Genomic DNA, 17,390 nt, shown 5'->3' with positions numbered 1-17,390 from the left:
TTCTCTTTAGTTTGACTGATTCTTGCTGTCTCACAAGGTCATTAGCTTCCATTTGCCCTGTTCTAGTTTTTAAGGTATGATTTGATTCAATTATCTTTTGTATCACTTTTTCTATTTGATTTATTCTATTTAAAGAATTGTTTTCTTCAGACAATTTTCCCCCTTCCGTTTCCATACTGTTGATTTTCTAATGCATACCTCTCATTTCTTGTCAGGTTTTTTTCCTTCTTTCTTCCTTTTTTGTCTTTTAAAGTCTTTTATGAGCATTTCCAAGAAGCCTCTTTGGGCTTGAGAGCAATTTATCTCATTTTTTGAAATTTCTTCTGTGGACATTCTGTCATCTTTTGAGTTTGTGTTTTGGTCTGCCTTGTCACCATAGTAGCTTTCTAGGGTCAAAATTTTTGTTTCTTGCTCATTTTCTTTCCTTTTCTTTTGGTATTTCCCACTTTTTTACTTTTAAGGTGAAGCTATGCTCATGGGGAAACATGATGTCCCAAGCTTCCTGTCTGCAGCTCTGAGGCTTTGAATACAGAGGCCCCTTGTGTTTACAAGGGCTCTTTTCTGGAAACCACCCAAAAGGGAATTACCCTACTGGTTTGCCCTGCTATTGAGCCAAGATCAAAAGTCTCAGTTGCTGATGTGCTGTGATTATGACACTCTTCCCAGGCTTTCCCAGAGTCTTTCTGAGCTGGGCTGAACACTCTTTTTACCCCAGTGAGACTGACATTTCTTGACATTTTTCATACCTATTTTGGCTCCACCCCTGGAACTCAACCCCAAGTTCATTATTTCCTCCAATTATTTTGTCTCCCTACTCCCCATTTGCTTTTATTATTATTACCATTATTTACATAATTTTTTTTTTTATTTTTGTGGGCATGTCCAGAAAGGGTAAGTTAGTAAATTATTGATAACAGTAATACAGTATATCACCTTAAGGTAGTGTACTTAACATACTTGAGAGCTAAGTTCAGCCACTGCAATGTGGGGTGGGGAACTAAGGTGGAGGTTCCCTATCTATGTAAGAATAGAGGATAAATTCACCAGTCTTTTTTTATAAAAAAAGATGTTAAAGTAACACATCAGACTGCTCAAAATGCATATCTGTAGATTCTTAGAGCTATTACAGTACATTTTTTTTTTTTGCAAGTGTGTCTTTTTTTTTGGAGTGGCATTGTGAACCCCTATATCCTGTCTCTAGATTCTAAAAGTTAATAAGCTTTCTAATCATCACCCTCTTCCAATCATTGTTTTCTTGGATTCAATTACCATAATGAGAGTTTTGGGGAGTAAAATCTCATGAACTCCTTATTATGAAATCCTTCAAGGTAATTCTCCAGCTGATCATATACATAAGAGAAAATGTTTTCTAGTAATTAGCCCAAAAATTATATTTGGCATATGAAAAACATGGCATTAACTTTTAAAAGGGAAAAAATAGAGATGACTTTGAGGTTTTAACAGCTTACATGTAGCTCACCTAAACTGAGTCAGTAGGACATTTATATGTGATTATTTTCCATCTATTTTGTATAAATCATGTATGATTTAGTCTCTCATGAGTGAATGTGATCTTCTTAAGATTGGAGACTTTCTGTTTGCTTTTTGTCTTTATTGTCTTTTTTTTTTTTTTCTGACAGGAGATGACTTGACACATTCCAAGTAGTTAGTAAATACTCCTTGATTGAATAATTGACTTTTCTGAGTCTGGGATTTCAAGGGTAAAGTCTAGGATTCAATCAAAACGATGTAGGCAACTTGGAATAGAAATGGGTACAAAGTAATGTGGAGGACTGATTTAGGACAAGATAAGGAAAAAGATCACTTACCACTACCCAGAATCTTTGGAGCAGAATTAAAAATTCTGTGGGAGGGAGATAAAAAGGATAGCTAGAGTGCCATAAATTACAAAGAAAGAAATAGATAAATACATGATTTTCATTTCCATCTTATTTTTGATTTTATGAATTGAAATATAATGTCTTCATATGACTTAGTATTTTAAGTAGAATGCTCTAATACCTTTAAGCTGGGTTACTTTTTAAATTAAAACACAGTCAAAGGATTTTAGTATTAACAAGTCCATTGTGTTTTCCTTAGTTTTTTATAACCTGATTGAAAGTGTGCTAGTTTTTGTGTTTTTCTTTTCTGTTTGTTTTACCTGTGTGTAAATTTAAGTTATCTACCCAAAAGAAAAGGGTCAAAAGAATGTGGTATCTAATTAGTAAAGTCATATTTCTATGCATGAATACTTTTCCTCTTTTTTTCCCTATTGTGAAGATCTATTCCTGTGACTAAACTGAATTATTTTTAATACAGTAATAGATATTTTATAATAGGTCTGTTGCTGCTAATGATAAGGTTCATCACACTTTCCAGAAGATAGATTTTTTGAGAGGGTAAGAAAAATTTGGATTTGCAGAATGCTTATATGCATGTATTGTTTCATTGGGTCAGTAATATTTGCTTTTAAAGTTTTAGTACTGTGCCTAGAAAAGAAATCTACCACCCAGATCACTGACTGTACACTTTTGAAAGAACAATGTAAAAATGGCACAAATGGATGTGACCTTGTCTGGGCAGTCCTTGAAGATGTCTGCAATGTTTCAGGTAAAATAATCCTTTAGAAAATATGTGGCATGATTTATTTTTCTGAAGGTTTCTCACACATATACACACACACACACAAAATTGTATTTTTCCTCCATGTATATTGATGTATGTGTATATTATACAAGCCATTTAATAATATATAGTTTAAAATGTTATATAAATTGATCATATATGTTTGCATATATACAAAACATGTATTGTTATACAAAGGGAAGAGTTTTGATTACATTGGTTTGGAAGATAATGGTATAAAAATGCTCTCCATCAATATAGATCAGAAAAAAAGTCTATAACTCATAGGGGAAGAGGATTAAGAGGAACACTCAAAAGTTGTGATATGTTACAGCTGCAAGTCAATTCTGTCTCATACATCACGTGAACCTAAGCATTCCTTACTCTAAGGATGAGGGATTCTAGAGCTAGAGTCAAGAAGACTAATCTTCATGAGTTTAAATCTGGCTTCAGATACTTACTAGCTATGTGACCCTGGGCAAGTCACTTAACCCTGCTTGCTTTAGTTTCCTCATCTGTAAATTAATCTGGAGAAGGAAATGGCAAACCACTCATGTCTTTGCAAAGAAAACCTCAAAAGGGATCTCAGAGTTAGACATAATTGAAAATGACTCAACAACAACAAATCCTTTACTCTAAAACTCTCCTTCGGCACTGCTTCATCTCCAACAACAATCATAATGACAGCAAGTGTGATAATGAAGATGACAATTGGCATCCCAATCCTTTTGTTTTCTTACAAAATGTGTTTTATCCAGCTACAAAATAGCCTAACAAAAATCAAATATAAAATTTCAAAATAGCACAAAAACAACTTTCCCCAGGACTTTTTCTTTCTTAATTAATCCAAATAAAAGATGCAAAAAATGAAAACAATAATAATAAGAAATCTAGAATTGTTTACATTCACAGAAGAATTTATATACATTACCTTACACAGCTTTGAGAAGTTCTGCAAATCTGAAGTTAAATCTCAAGTGTTCTGAAATATGCTTGGAGGTAACAGGTATTGGAAAAATAGAAATATATTTGGCATCAGGAAATCTAGATTGATCCACTTACTAGCTGTGTGGCCATTGTCAAGTATCATAATCTGTTTTACCATATATAAAATGAGGATGATTATATCTTTATGACTTGCCTCTTAGGTTTTTCTGAAAAGCTTCATAAACAAAGCATTATATAAATGTAAGCTCTTATAATATATTTTTTTAACTGTGCCCACTACAAATTTATGTTTTACAACCTCACCTGGGCCTCAACTGGGTGCATCACCTTTACCCTCACTGCCATGATTAAGCAATATTATTTTACAGAAGAATAAAAGGATAGCTCGAGTGTCATAAACTATAAAGAAAGAAATAGATAACTACATGACTTTCATTTCAATGTTGTTTTTGATTTTGTGAATTGAAATAAAATATCTTCATTTGACTCAGTATTTTAAGTAGAATGCTCTAATACCTTTCAGCTGGGTTACTCTTTTTAAATTAAAACAGTCAAAGGATCACTTATTGTAATCATTTATTGTAGATTCCTTTTTCTCTCTTCTTCCTCATCTCAAATCATTCAGATTCCCTCCACTGAAATCTTCACCTTTAATCCTGTCTCATATGATAAAGTGGCTTTACTCCTTACTTAGGCTAAATCCTTTGTCTATTCAATCAATCTCATTCCCTTCTTTCTCCTCCAACCCACTATCCTTTCAATCATCCACAGTTTATCACTTGTTTACAATCTTTCTTTGTCTACTAGTTAAACACATTTAACTGAGCTTCTTTTGATAGGTCCTCTTCTAGATTACACTTAATATAAATTAATCCACAAAGTTCTTTCTTTGACCCTCTTTTCTTCTCCTTTATCCTATCTCATTTGGTGTTTTTTTTTCTCATCAGCTTCCATGAATTTAATAACTATGTTGATGATTCTCAAATCCATAATATCCTACTCCAACCTCTCTTTTCACCTCCAATCTCACATCTCCAACTGCTTTTCAGATGTCAACTAGACATCTTAAACTCAACAGAACTCAGTTTTCTTTCCTCCTTAACCCTCATCCACTTACCACTTATCATTATTATTGCAGAGACCCAAACTATACTTCTAGTTCCTTATAATTTCAACTGGATAAGTCATACTGGATTACTTATTCCCTCTTACCCCCAAATCCATTCTCTTGCCAAGACCTATGAACTTAACCTTTACAACATCTCTTGGATATATCCTCTTTTCTCACTACTCTAATGCAGACCCTCATCACCTCACCTGAACTAATGGAATACCCTGCAGAAGGTTCAAGTCTTTCTCTATTCCAAGGCATCCTTCATTCAACCCCTAAAGTGATTTTCTGAAGATGCAGTTTCACCTTCATGTCATACTGTAACCATCCCTACTCTCATCCCAACACATTCAGGATCAAATACGAAATACTATTTGGGGGTTTTCAAAACCCCCTTCTATCTTGCCTATCTTTCTAGTTTTCTTTTACCTTACTTCTCATCCTTAATACACTGAAAGTGTCCTTACTATTCCATGAAAAAGACACTCTCTTGCTTGGTTTCTCTGTCTCTCCTCCATTCCTAGAATATTATCCTTCCTCATCTCCACTCACTGGCTTCCCTAATTTATTTTAAGCCCCAAATAAAATTCCATCTTTTACATGAAAACTTTTTCAATCCTTCTTAATTTCAGGGACATCTTTCTCTTAATTATTTTGTACTTCTCATTTAACATAGCTTACTTTGTATATTTTTGTTTGCATATTTTCTCCTCCATTGGAAAAAAAAAAAGCTCTTTTTTTTTTTTTTGCCTCTTTTTGTTTTCCTAGGATTTGGTTCAATGCCTGGCACACTGAAAGAATGTATCCAGTATTTATTTATTGATTTTATTTTATTATTACGTCATACTAGTTCTCCTTTGTTCTCCCTTTCAACTTTCTTAATTGGTGACACTGAAAGAATTTCATAAAAAAGAAGTCTCAGTTATTAAGATGATTACATGGGATGAAACCTAAGTATATAAAAGTTTGAAAGTAGTCCCTGAAATAAAGCTCTTTTCCTTTGGGGAAAAAAAAAGTGCTCATTTCTCTCAGTTATACATTAAAGGGTGAGAAAATATTTTCAGTGAAGAAAAAATGAAATGAAGTCCTCTCTCTATCCTTCCCAAATTCTCTAAAGCACCTGGGCTCACATGGTGGAGAGAGGAATGAACAGAGCAATTAGACTGAAACTCTGGAATTTTGCTGGGGTCCTGTTTTTTGTTTCTGCCAAGACAGAATTCTCCTGGGACACTCAAGAAGTCACTGACCCAGGCAATTGGAATTTGACTAAAAGGACTGTTGGGTTTGTGATCTGAAATTGATTTTCTTTGACCCAAAGATAAAATTTATGGGGATCCTCAAGTGTATAAAGTAACTTATACTTGTTAGAAACAATTCTATGAAATCATATTATTCATAAACTATGGCCTTGTAATGGATATACATACACACACATGTGTATGCACATATACATATCCTTTGATATTTCAAAGACCTGTGATTTCATTTTCACTTACTCCTAATTGAATTTCACAATTCTCCTTTGCCTTAAGTAGATGATCTATGAACAATGAGTAAATGAATGAAAATGGCTGAAAGTAGTCATAACTGCATTGTTACTTTCATCTGATGAGGATTCTCGTACTTTGTGAGACTGAGCTTTAGAGAGACATAGAATCAGTTTCCAAGCCCCTTTCTCTCCAGGTTTGTAGAACTTGTTGATGCTTGTGAACATAGGATCTTAGAATGAGGGAAAGAATGGAATGTCAGAGACAATCCCCTCATTTATAGATTGGAAAGAATCAGTCCTAGCAAAGCTCTATGTTCAGGTCAAAAAGCCTATATTGGATTGTCCATTTAAATCCATTTAATCTAATACCCTCATTTTTTGCAGAAGAAACTGAGATTGAGGGAAGTTCAGTGATTTGAAAGAGAGGTCAAATTGATAATGCCAGAAAAAGAATTTGAACCCAAGTTCTCTGCCTCTAAAAAACAAATAAGCATATGTGTATAAAATCATATTTAAATAAATAAAAATAAGTATTTTATGTAAGCATACACACACATGCATATAGATAAGCTTAGCTTTTAAAAAAAATTTTCTTCTTTAAATTTATGATCAGTTTTAAACTCATTTTAACACTGGATTAATAAATTCACAATTAATTATATAGATTATATATAATATAAATCAATAATTCCTAAATTCATAAACCTTCCTTGAAAAATAAGAGATTCTCACAGTGCTAGAGGTAGGAACTAGATCTGAAAAGTAACAGTTCATGTAGACAGGCACTGGAGTCTAAGGACATGTGAATAAATCCTGATTTTAATGCTTACTATCCATGTAACCTTGAGCAAATCATTTTATCTTACTGATTCTCCATTTCCTCACCTGAAAAACAATGGAAGTCTAACTGTATACATGTGGAAACTGAGGCCAGCAAGGTAAATTGACTTACTCATGAATCAAAATCTAGTGTTCTACCAAAGTGATAAATATAACATAGATTATGTTATGTCTCAACCCCCCAATAATTCTTGTGTGGATGTGAATCATTATTGGATTTGTGATTTCCTTGTTAAAGAGAATTCCAGAATAAGAAAGGTTAGCTCCTTCTTATTTTAAAGATTGGATTAATACTCTGAGAGATTAAGTGATTTATTCAGGATTATTTTACCAATATGTGTAAGAAGCCATACTTGAATGCAATTGTCACTAACAATGCATCACTCTAGGTTAACTCTCAATCCCAGAAGCTAACCTGCCTCTCATCTCTAGTTTGACTAATTTAAAATTATGAACTTGATAAGCAGAAAATATAGGAAGCAGATTTACATTGCAAATTGTAGGACACTGAGGCAGGGCAGCAGACATTCCCACAATACTCTCAAATGTGGCCTCATACCAAATTAAAATGTATTTGGAAAAATTTTAGTGATATATAAAATATAATAAAAACATAGGTATTATTACAATTTAAAGCTGTCAATATACTCAGAGACCTTTTTAGGTCCCTTATGATTATTGGTCCATGTCTATTGTTTAATACAATAGACTAGTGTTTAATACAATTGTTCAATTATCCAAGAATATAAAGGGATAAATCTCTCTTTATTAGTAGTGGAAATTTCCCATTCATAACATAACATCCCATTCACAGACTCAATTCCTAACCTTATCCAATTTATACTGTTATTTTCAGAAATGCATGTATTTGTATAAAGTGATGTTCATTATTTTATTTGTATTTGCAAAAAGAAAACAGAGAACTATAGTATGTAATGCCATAATAAAATAATGTTGTAATCAAAATGACTATATCTCAGTAATACATCAACTAATTTTCAAATAAAGAAATGATTCACTTTAGGAATGCACATTGCCATGGTAACACATTTTCAAAATAACATTTTCAGAATTCAAAACTCTATAGTACACATAAATTTCATACTGCTTTATGATCTTTCATCATAGTCATTTTTTCGATCACATTTGATTTGAATCAAATAGCCTTTTATTGAGATATATGCTTTTAGTCAGTCATCTTTTCTGCACAGTTTTGCTGGAGGTAGATCAGATGATAATCATTAAAGAAATAATAATAGTTTTGTAAACTATACTCTTTTTTTTAATCAGACAGCTGAATAAATACAATATTTACATAATCACTAAGTCAACCGAAAAGTGAGGCTAAACTCATGGATAATGTGTTATTATAATAAATTAATCTTATAATAAATTAATCAAGGAAATATAAAGATAATATATATATATATATATATATATATATATATATATATATATATAATTAAAGAAGTCCACGCCTAAGATGGCATTTTGTTCAAATAGATTATAAATACTATGATGCTTTAGAAATACTAAGCAGCATAACTTAGTTACCCCACTCTCAGACCTTTCCATCCCCAGTCCAAGTAAATGTAAAGAAAATAGAAAAAATGAATTCCTTCTTCTTTTTAATATGAACTTTCTTGGATATCATACCTGAATCCTATAGTTATTACATCTAATGGCTCACATATCTCAAAAATTAATATATCCTTGTAGCTCCCCAACAGCTATGGACTAGTTTAGTCAAGAGACAGCAACCACATCTACCTATAATAATTTCTAACAGAAAGGCTGGTTTAGTGGAATGGGTGCTAGACATGAAGCAATAAGATCCTTCCTCAACGACCTATTGTGTCCTTGAGTTTCCTCATCTGTAAAGAAGATTTATAAAACCTACTGCATAGGATTGTTACAAGGCTAAAATAAGATAATGTAGGGAAAATTTTTTGAAGACAGAGAAATATCTGTTGTTTAGTCATTCAGTTTTATCTGATTCTGTGACCCGACCCCATTTGGAGTTTTCTTGGCAAAGATACTGGTCTGCATTTTCTTTTCTGGCTAATTTCACAAATGAGGAAACTGAGGCAAAGAGGGTTAAATGACTTATCCAAGGTCACACAGTAAGTGTCAGAGGGTGGATTTGAACTTGTCTTAATGACTCCAAGCTTGACATTCTAGTCACTGTACTCCCTACCTGTCAAAGTGATATTTAAATTTATTTTTTTATTTACCTCATTTTCTCTGACTGTAATCCATCCTTACCCTAAAGGGATTGACATGTATATGTGTAAGCATGACAGTATGTATGTAGGAGTATGAGGTGAAACAAACTATTTGGGCAGACAGATGTACAAAACCCATGCCCTCTCAACTTCTAGAGCAACAGAATCCTAGTTGGAAGCATCCATGGTGCTACCTCCATCTACTCCAACTATTCCAATTTTACTTTATATAAACAGAAACTGAAATTGATCATTTAAATAAAATTCTCACAAATAAATTCACAGATGAGTTAAATGAAGAATGTAAAGCATTAAAAAAAACTACTTTGAGCAGAAAAAAAAATTCTAAATACTTTATAAAAGCAACTTTGTTGCACCAATACTATTTATTTACTATTTACTATTTATACTCTGAAAACATCATCTAATCATATGATCCTAGACACAGCTGAAAGGGGTCTTAGAGATCATCTACTCCAAGGCATCTTAAACTTTTTCCACTCATGACCCCTCATGTACTGTTATCAAATTTTTTTTGCAACCCCCACATTCAGTTATGTAATTTCATATGGTGTTGCAAATCCATATGTTAAGAAGCAGTGATCTCCTCTTCCTTGATTTTATGAATAAGGAAGCTTGATGTTCAAAAACATTAAATGGATTATCCAAAGTCATTCACTAAATTCCAGAGTCAGAATTTGAGCCCAAGTCCTCTGATCCCAAAATGGCAAAAAGGGAAATACTTTTTAGTATTTACTATACTATATACTATATAATTGCCTCTTTGTTAGTCTCCAAGTAGAAATGTGCTCATGTATCAAGCAAGTGTCTTTTGGTAAAAGCATTAGAGGACTTATTTTGTTTCCCCTTTCAGGATAACAAATTGCACAAAAAGTTAGATCAGTTAAAATGAATAAAAATAAGATACAAATAAGAATTACACCTGTGATTTAATTATTATAGGGTAAGGGCTGAATGAAGAAATTCCTCCTACCAGTTAAGATTGGCACCTTTTCATTAGACTTGATATTATAACGACTGTCCCTTATTAGCTGTGTAATCCTGGGCCACTTAATTATTATGTGCCCCAGTTCCCTCATCTAAAGATTGCATCTGTAAATCTGTAAATAACACTTTTCAAGACTGTTGTGAGAATTGAATGAGATCATATTTGTAAAATGTTTTACTTTTACACTTAAAACATTATATAAATATTTATTGTTATGGTAATGTTGAAAATAATTTAATTTTAATTTCCTAAAGCTTCTATTAGATTTCAACAATAAATCATTTTCTAAGAGAAGATTCCTTTCCATCTAGATTATGACTATAAAGAAATTAAGCTAATGAAACATTATTTCATTATTTTATTATATGCTAAAACTCTCTTCCCTTGAAATATAATTACAAAAACAAATGAAAAAATTCCCTCTGCTATATTGAATATAATTTCCATTCTATATTTTTAAAAATACAGTACATTTTTGTACTTAAAAAATTTAAGGTACAAATATATACATATCTACACACACACACACACATAGAAATATATACTACATTACATATATATGCATACTATATATATATACTACACATATATGTGCAGAATATATACATACATGTTTGTGTGCATGTGTGTAGAATTAATTTTATATATAGGAAAATAAAATTCATTCTGCAGAGATTCTCCTTAACTACCCAAGTCATAAATCTTTGGTACTACTAAGTTGATGAGCTATTCAAAATATGTTTTAACAATTACATGTTTTTTTTAATAAAAAATATATTAATTAAGCTCTTTTGAGAAATTCAAATTAATGTATGCAATATTATATATTTGTCTATTAAAATACAGGTAATGACTGCAAGATGAAAGATTCATTGAGCTGCAACTTAAGCATCCAGTCCCTGAAAGATCTATATCCCAATTTTAAAAATTGCTTCTGTACTGAAGATATTTATTGTAGTGTTAACAAGTTGCTTGGGAAACAATGTTCCAGTAAAACAGGTAATAAGATCCTCAAATATAAGAAATGATCAGGAGAGAAACACAGATTCCTACCAGCAACAAAATAGATGTTATGTAATTGAGTATATAGATTTCCTAAGTGTATGGAAATTTCAATCATCTGCTATTGTTGTTCAGTTATGTTAGATTCTTCATGAGCCATAGCTTTTATTTTTCTTTAAATATCAATAACTTTGGGGTTTGCCATTTCCTTCTCCAGTAGATTATAACAAACAGGGATCAAGTGAATTGCCCAGGGTTATATATAGTCAGGGTTTTGGGATCAATTTGAATTCAGATCTTCCTGACTCCAGGCCCAGTGCTCTGTACACTGAGTCATCTAACTTCCTGAAACAGCTGTAGAGGTAATTTATTCAGCCCAATTATATACTCTGTAACTTCTAATATATTTCATATATCAAATTTTACTGAAATGCATTGTTAATTGTAGATTATATATTTGTAAATTAATATATATGGAAATTGTGTTGTAAAAGGACTGAATTAATAATTTAACATAACATGTATCTTTATGACCTTTAATCATAGATTCATTGCTCAAAATACATTGGTTCCTTAAAAAATATCTTGCATAAATGTCTATGGCAGTCTTTTTTGGTGGTAAGAAATTGGAAATTAAATGGATGTCCATCAGTTGGAGAATGGCTGAATAAATTATGGTTTCTGAATATTATGGAATATTATTGTTCCATAAGAAACAAACAGCAGGATTATTTCAAGACGCCTGAAGAAACTTATATGAACTGATGCTAAGTGAAGACATGAAGTGACGCTAAGTAAAATGAGCAGAACCAGGAGATAATTATACCATCATATCATACATGGCAACAAGATTATATGATGATCAATTCTGATGGATGTGGCTCTTTTCAACAATGAGATGATTCAGGCTAGTTCCAAAGATTTTGTGATGAAGAGAGCCATCTACCCTCAGAAAAAGATTTATGGAAACTGAGCATGGATCACAACATAGCATTTTCACTCTTTTTATTGTTGTTTGCTTGCATTTTATTTTCTTTCTCATTTTTTTACTTATCTCATTTTTCTTGTGTAGCAAGATAATTGTATAAACTATTATATATTGGATTTATTTTACCATGTTTTTTTAATATTTTACCATGTTTAATGTATATTGCATTACTTGCCATCTAGGTGGAGGGAAGGAGGGGGAAATTGGAACGCAGGATTTTGTAAGGGTCAATGTTGAAAAATTATCCATGCATATATTTTGAAAATAAAAAGCTTCAATTAATTAAAAAATAATTGTTATATAGAAAAAAAGAAAAGATACCTTGCATAATTAAACAAATAACCAATGACAGATTGAAATAGAGATCTTACCCTTTTTTTGACCAAAGGTGAATACTTTGTACTTTGCTGATGCTTTAGATTCCCATTGTTTGAATAAGTATATGGGCTAAGAAGAGGTATTATTGTTTCCTATCACCATGTCCTCCATGGTTCATGATAGATTGATCTCTTCTGTCGTTATAACTATTATAATTTATGTCTGAAATTATACTTTTTTAAAACTAAGCTTTAAAATCAAAGAACTATGCTGAATTCAATGATATCTATCTATCTATCTATCTATATATATATATATATATATATACAGACACATATGTATATATGTATATAAATTATTGAAAATTTCCCACTATATCTATTTGTATTCAAAAGTAGGTGAGCCCAATAATATTATCTTCCAGAGATATGGGATTATATCCTGACAATTTATAGAAAGACTTAAATTGTTTACATTAATGTAAACTGATATAAGAACCTAAGACTATCTTAATATACTCATTATACAAATAAAGAAGGGTTAATAAGATGTTTTGTTCTGCCCTTCTTACTTACTAAGAAGTCTTTTTGGGGCTTCAATTTTTCTTCAAAATGGAAATCTGTTTTCACTTTTTAATTATATAAAATAGGGAACAATTTTCTACCAAAGTCTTACATAGTCTTGAGTCATGTCTTTGATTTTTGTATAACTCTGGGCTGTTGGTTTGATATTGTTATCTGTTAATTCTACATAAGGGACTTAAAAGAAAATCAAATTGGCTTTAGCTTAGAGGTATATATCTCAGCACAGAGAAAATTTCAGAAGAGTTTTAAGCAAGAAAAGAAATTGTTTAACATGTGAAATATTAAAGTGGAATGAATGAAATAATAATAAAGCACTTAAATATCTACTATATGTAATGAATTGTCCCTGGAAATAAAAATACAAAAGAAAGACAGAAGACTGTAGGTGAGAGATAGATAATGTTAAAGTCAGAATAAAGCCAAAATATATTGACAATGTGACCCATGACCATACAGTTCTTCTAAGCAACTGTCTAAGATTCTAAGTTGAATAGGTGTAGATCTTCATTGATTTAGGGAGTTTTCTTGTAGGGAGTTCCTTGTACCAATTAAATCACAAATCTAATTCCATCTTCTAAAAGTTCTATTGGACAAAATATTATAGAACATAAGACATTAGACATAGTAAGCATCTCAGACTCACAAGTTAGATATCACAAAAAGTCAAAATCTAAATAAATGAATAAAATAAGTTTAAGGGAAAATAGACAATGATGTTGCAAGGGGCAGAAATATAGGTTATAGGTATCCATTTGTCTAGAAGGTAGCTTAATAATTGTTTATTGATTAATTGTTTCATATCCTTGTATTCATTTTTATAGAGCATTTGGAGCTTCCCTCAGCCAAAGTTATTCAATCAGATGTCATTCAATGGACCATGTCAGAACAGAGAGTACAAGGGACTGAAACAGACAATGACTGCAGTGTGGCCATGCAGGCTTGTGAAGCATCTGAATATTGCTTCATGATCTATGAGAATTTTAAAGAAACATGTGGTTCAGGGGTAGAAAGCTGCAGCAATGATGATGCAGCAGGACATCTGTGCATTGCATTAAGAGAAAAATTAAAAGAAAGTGTGCTATGGGACTGCAACTGTATGGAACCATTGAATAAAGACTGTATTCAAATTTGGAAAAATATATTTGAAAGCCCTTGTTTACAGCATGCTCAAGGAAGCCATGTGACAGTCATTAGTGAAGAAAATGAAGATGAATATGTTCAGGAGGACATGGATACAGGTTGGTATTTATTAAAGAGCTTTCAAAAGTAATACATACAAGCGCTCTACCATTTCAGAGATTGGGTCCATAATCCTCAGTATGTAAGACAGATGGAGTAGAAAGAGAGAAATATATATATATATATATATATATATATATATATATATATATACACACACACACAGAGAGAGAGAGAGAGAGAGAGAGAGAGAGAGGAAGGGAGGGAGGGAGGGTTCTTATTAGATTATTTATTTCTTGAATTCACATTTGGAAAAATGCTAAATGTCAGTTAAAAATCATGAAAATAAAAATATAATTTTTGTATATTCGAGTTTATGGTCAACCTGAAATTGATTTACTTGTTATAGAGTCATTTCAGGCATGTCTTACTCTTTGTGATATCATATGGAATTTTCCATTTCCTTCTCCAGTTCCTTTTACAGATGGGAAACAAAGATAAACAGCATTAGGTGACTTGCCCAGGGTCACAGCTAGTAAATGTCTGGGGCTGAATTTGAACTCAGATCTTTATCCACCATGTCACCTGGCTCCCCCAAAATGTATCTATAAACTTCTGCTTAAAAATCCCTATTCTAGAAGTTACTGAAAAAAAGAACTAAAAACTTAGGTTCTCATTTCTCTCTGTGTCGATTAAAACATCATTAACTTTCCATTGTCTTGGGATCCTACCTATCCTTTTGTTATTATGTTGTTATACTACTACACTTTTTTACTCAATAATTCATTCATTCAACAAATATTCATTAAGTGATTACTATGGGTCATATATTATGCTAGAAACTAAGAAGAAAAAGAAAAAGAAAGTAGTTCCAGCCTTTTAAAAATGTATATTTTGTTGAATGAAACAATATATTCATGTGCACATATAATAAATACATAAATACAAGGAAATGAGTGGAGGGTGCTAGCAGTTATGTGAATTGAAAAGTGTAAAAATGATACTTAAAGTGAGCTTTGGAAGAAATGAGGAATTCTGAGAAATAATCAGTCTACATATTTATAAAGTATTTACTTTGTATCATATAGAGGTGAGAAGAAAACATGTTCTAGGCATAGACAACAGCACATCTGAAGGCCCAGAAACAGCAGATATATGGTATTGAGAAAAAGCAATAAGGTAAACTTGGCCAAGTTATAAAGTGTATAAGGGAGAGTAAGGCATATTCAAACTAGAAAGGTAACTTAGAGCCAAGTGGTTTAAAAACCTTAAATGACAAACAGAAGAATTTTGTTTTAATTCGAATCTATATGTAATAGGGACCCATTGGAGCTAACTGAGCAGGAGAGTCAAATAGTCAAGCACCTGAATTTTAAGAATACCTTTTTGGCAGTTTTGTGGAAGGATGCAGAGGTTAGAGACATAAGGTAGGAAGATCAATGAAGAGATTATTTACTTGTCTAAGTGAAAGCTGATAGGGATCTAAATTAATGTGATGTTCATGTGTTTAGAGAGAAAAAGTTTGATATTAAAGATTTCAGAAGTGCAAACAATGAAATTTGGAAAGTGTTTGGACACATGTTACAGAAAAAAAAGAACATTAATGAATGAATCATGAATGAGGTGACAAATATAGGTGACTGTAAGGATGCTGTCATTATCCAAAGAAGAATTCTGAAAAATGGTGGCCTAATTGGAAAAATTTGCTGAGTTATATTTTAAACTTGGTGAATTTGAGAGTACACCAAATTGAAAATATATGATTTTTAGTTTTAGACAATGATGATGGAGATGGTGATAATGATGCTGTTTGTATAGGGGTTTAAGTTTTTCAAAGATTTAGGAATTGTCTGCATAGAGATGATGTTTTAACCCATGGGAGCTAAAAAAAAAAAAAAAGTGAGTATCAAGAAATAAGAGATGTTGGGACAGAACCTTGGATGTGATCTAGCTGATGACCCAGAAAAGAAGATTGAGAAGGACCAGACAGATAATTAGAATAACAAAGAAGAAAACCATGATGTCTCTAAAATTCAGAATTCTGTTAATAGAAAGATTTTAATAGTTTGGAACAGTAGCCTCCTTAAAAAGTAACAAATTAATTTTAAGAGAAGAAAATGTGAAATTGTAAATTTCAATTCAAATTATCCATTGCATATGAATGGGATGATTTATACTTAGTTTGACATCATTTTGTGGGAAAATAATGTGGATTTGGGTTGACAATTCAATAATAATAAAAGATGACATAGTCAATATAACATCCAATGTAATCTCAAACTGTGTTGAATTAATAAGCAAATCAAATTATTAGTTATTATTTCCAATTCTGAGTATCACATATAAAACATGATTGGGGAAGAGAAAAAAATGGGAAAAAAATTACACAATTACTTTATATTTAAAAGGAATAGAAAGTTTTACATTTTAGATTTGCAATTTTATGTGCAATGATTATTTATTCTATTATTGTTTTATTACCTAAAAAGAAAACAAAAGAGAGGATTCTATGAAGATGATGGAGCAAGTAAGAAAATTTCAAATTCTCCAGATTTTCCCCAAAGAATACAAATATGCACTTCAGGGTGAACACAGAACAGTTAAAATCAAATAAGAACTGGGGCAGAACAGTTGTACTTGGACAATTGGAGAAGATCCAAAGAAAGAAAGCAGGACTGAAATATGGGCTTTGTAAATTATAAACATCTCCAGGCTAGTTCCACTGAAACAGCAAGCAGCAAGCACTGAAGTGAGAGCCTGGGTGAGATGTTGCCTTAGCACCAATCATAGGAATTTTCATCTCCTAGTGAGGGAGCGGGGGTTGGCATTTGAATTGAGTAATAGTGATGGTACCTCTGCTGACAAGGAATGCTAGGTCCAGCTATGCTACTGAATCTCAACTCTGACTGAGAAGGAACCAGAAAACTTTAGTAAATGCAGAAGCAGTGTGTCAGGGATGTTGCTGCCTGCAGGAATTTACAGAAGGGTGGAGTCCTTGGTTTGGGGTTCCAGACCAGAGAGAAAATTGAAGAAGAACTTAAGACCAGAAGTACCACTCACCACAACCCAGGA

At 32.0% G+C, this 17,390-nt stretch overlaps 1 protein-coding gene across 1 annotated transcript in view; it reads left to right on the top strand.

Annotated features, from left to right (window-relative positions):
- The first annotated feature begins 878 nt into the window (after positions 1 to 878).
- GFRAL (GDNF family receptor alpha like) overlaps positions 879 to 17,390 on the top strand; it is a 41,073-nt gene continuing 24,561 nt past the window's right edge. The window contains exons 1-3 of the mRNA XM_031968614.1: positions 879 to 891; positions 2,482 to 2,610; positions 11,094 to 11,246. Of these exons, the coding sequence (XP_031824474.1) occupies positions 879 to 891; positions 2,482 to 2,610; positions 11,094 to 11,246 (295 nt within the window). The remainder of the gene's footprint in view (positions 892 to 2,481; positions 2,611 to 11,093; positions 11,247 to 17,390) is intronic.

The sequence above is a fragment of the Sarcophilus harrisii genome, chromosome 4 (genome assembly GCF_902635505.1).
Source record: "Sarcophilus harrisii chromosome 4, mSarHar1.11, whole genome shotgun sequence".
NCBI lineage: Eukaryota > Metazoa > Chordata > Mammalia > Dasyuromorphia > Dasyuridae > Sarcophilus > Sarcophilus harrisii.
This window is presented reverse-complemented; position numbering and strand designations above follow the sequence as displayed.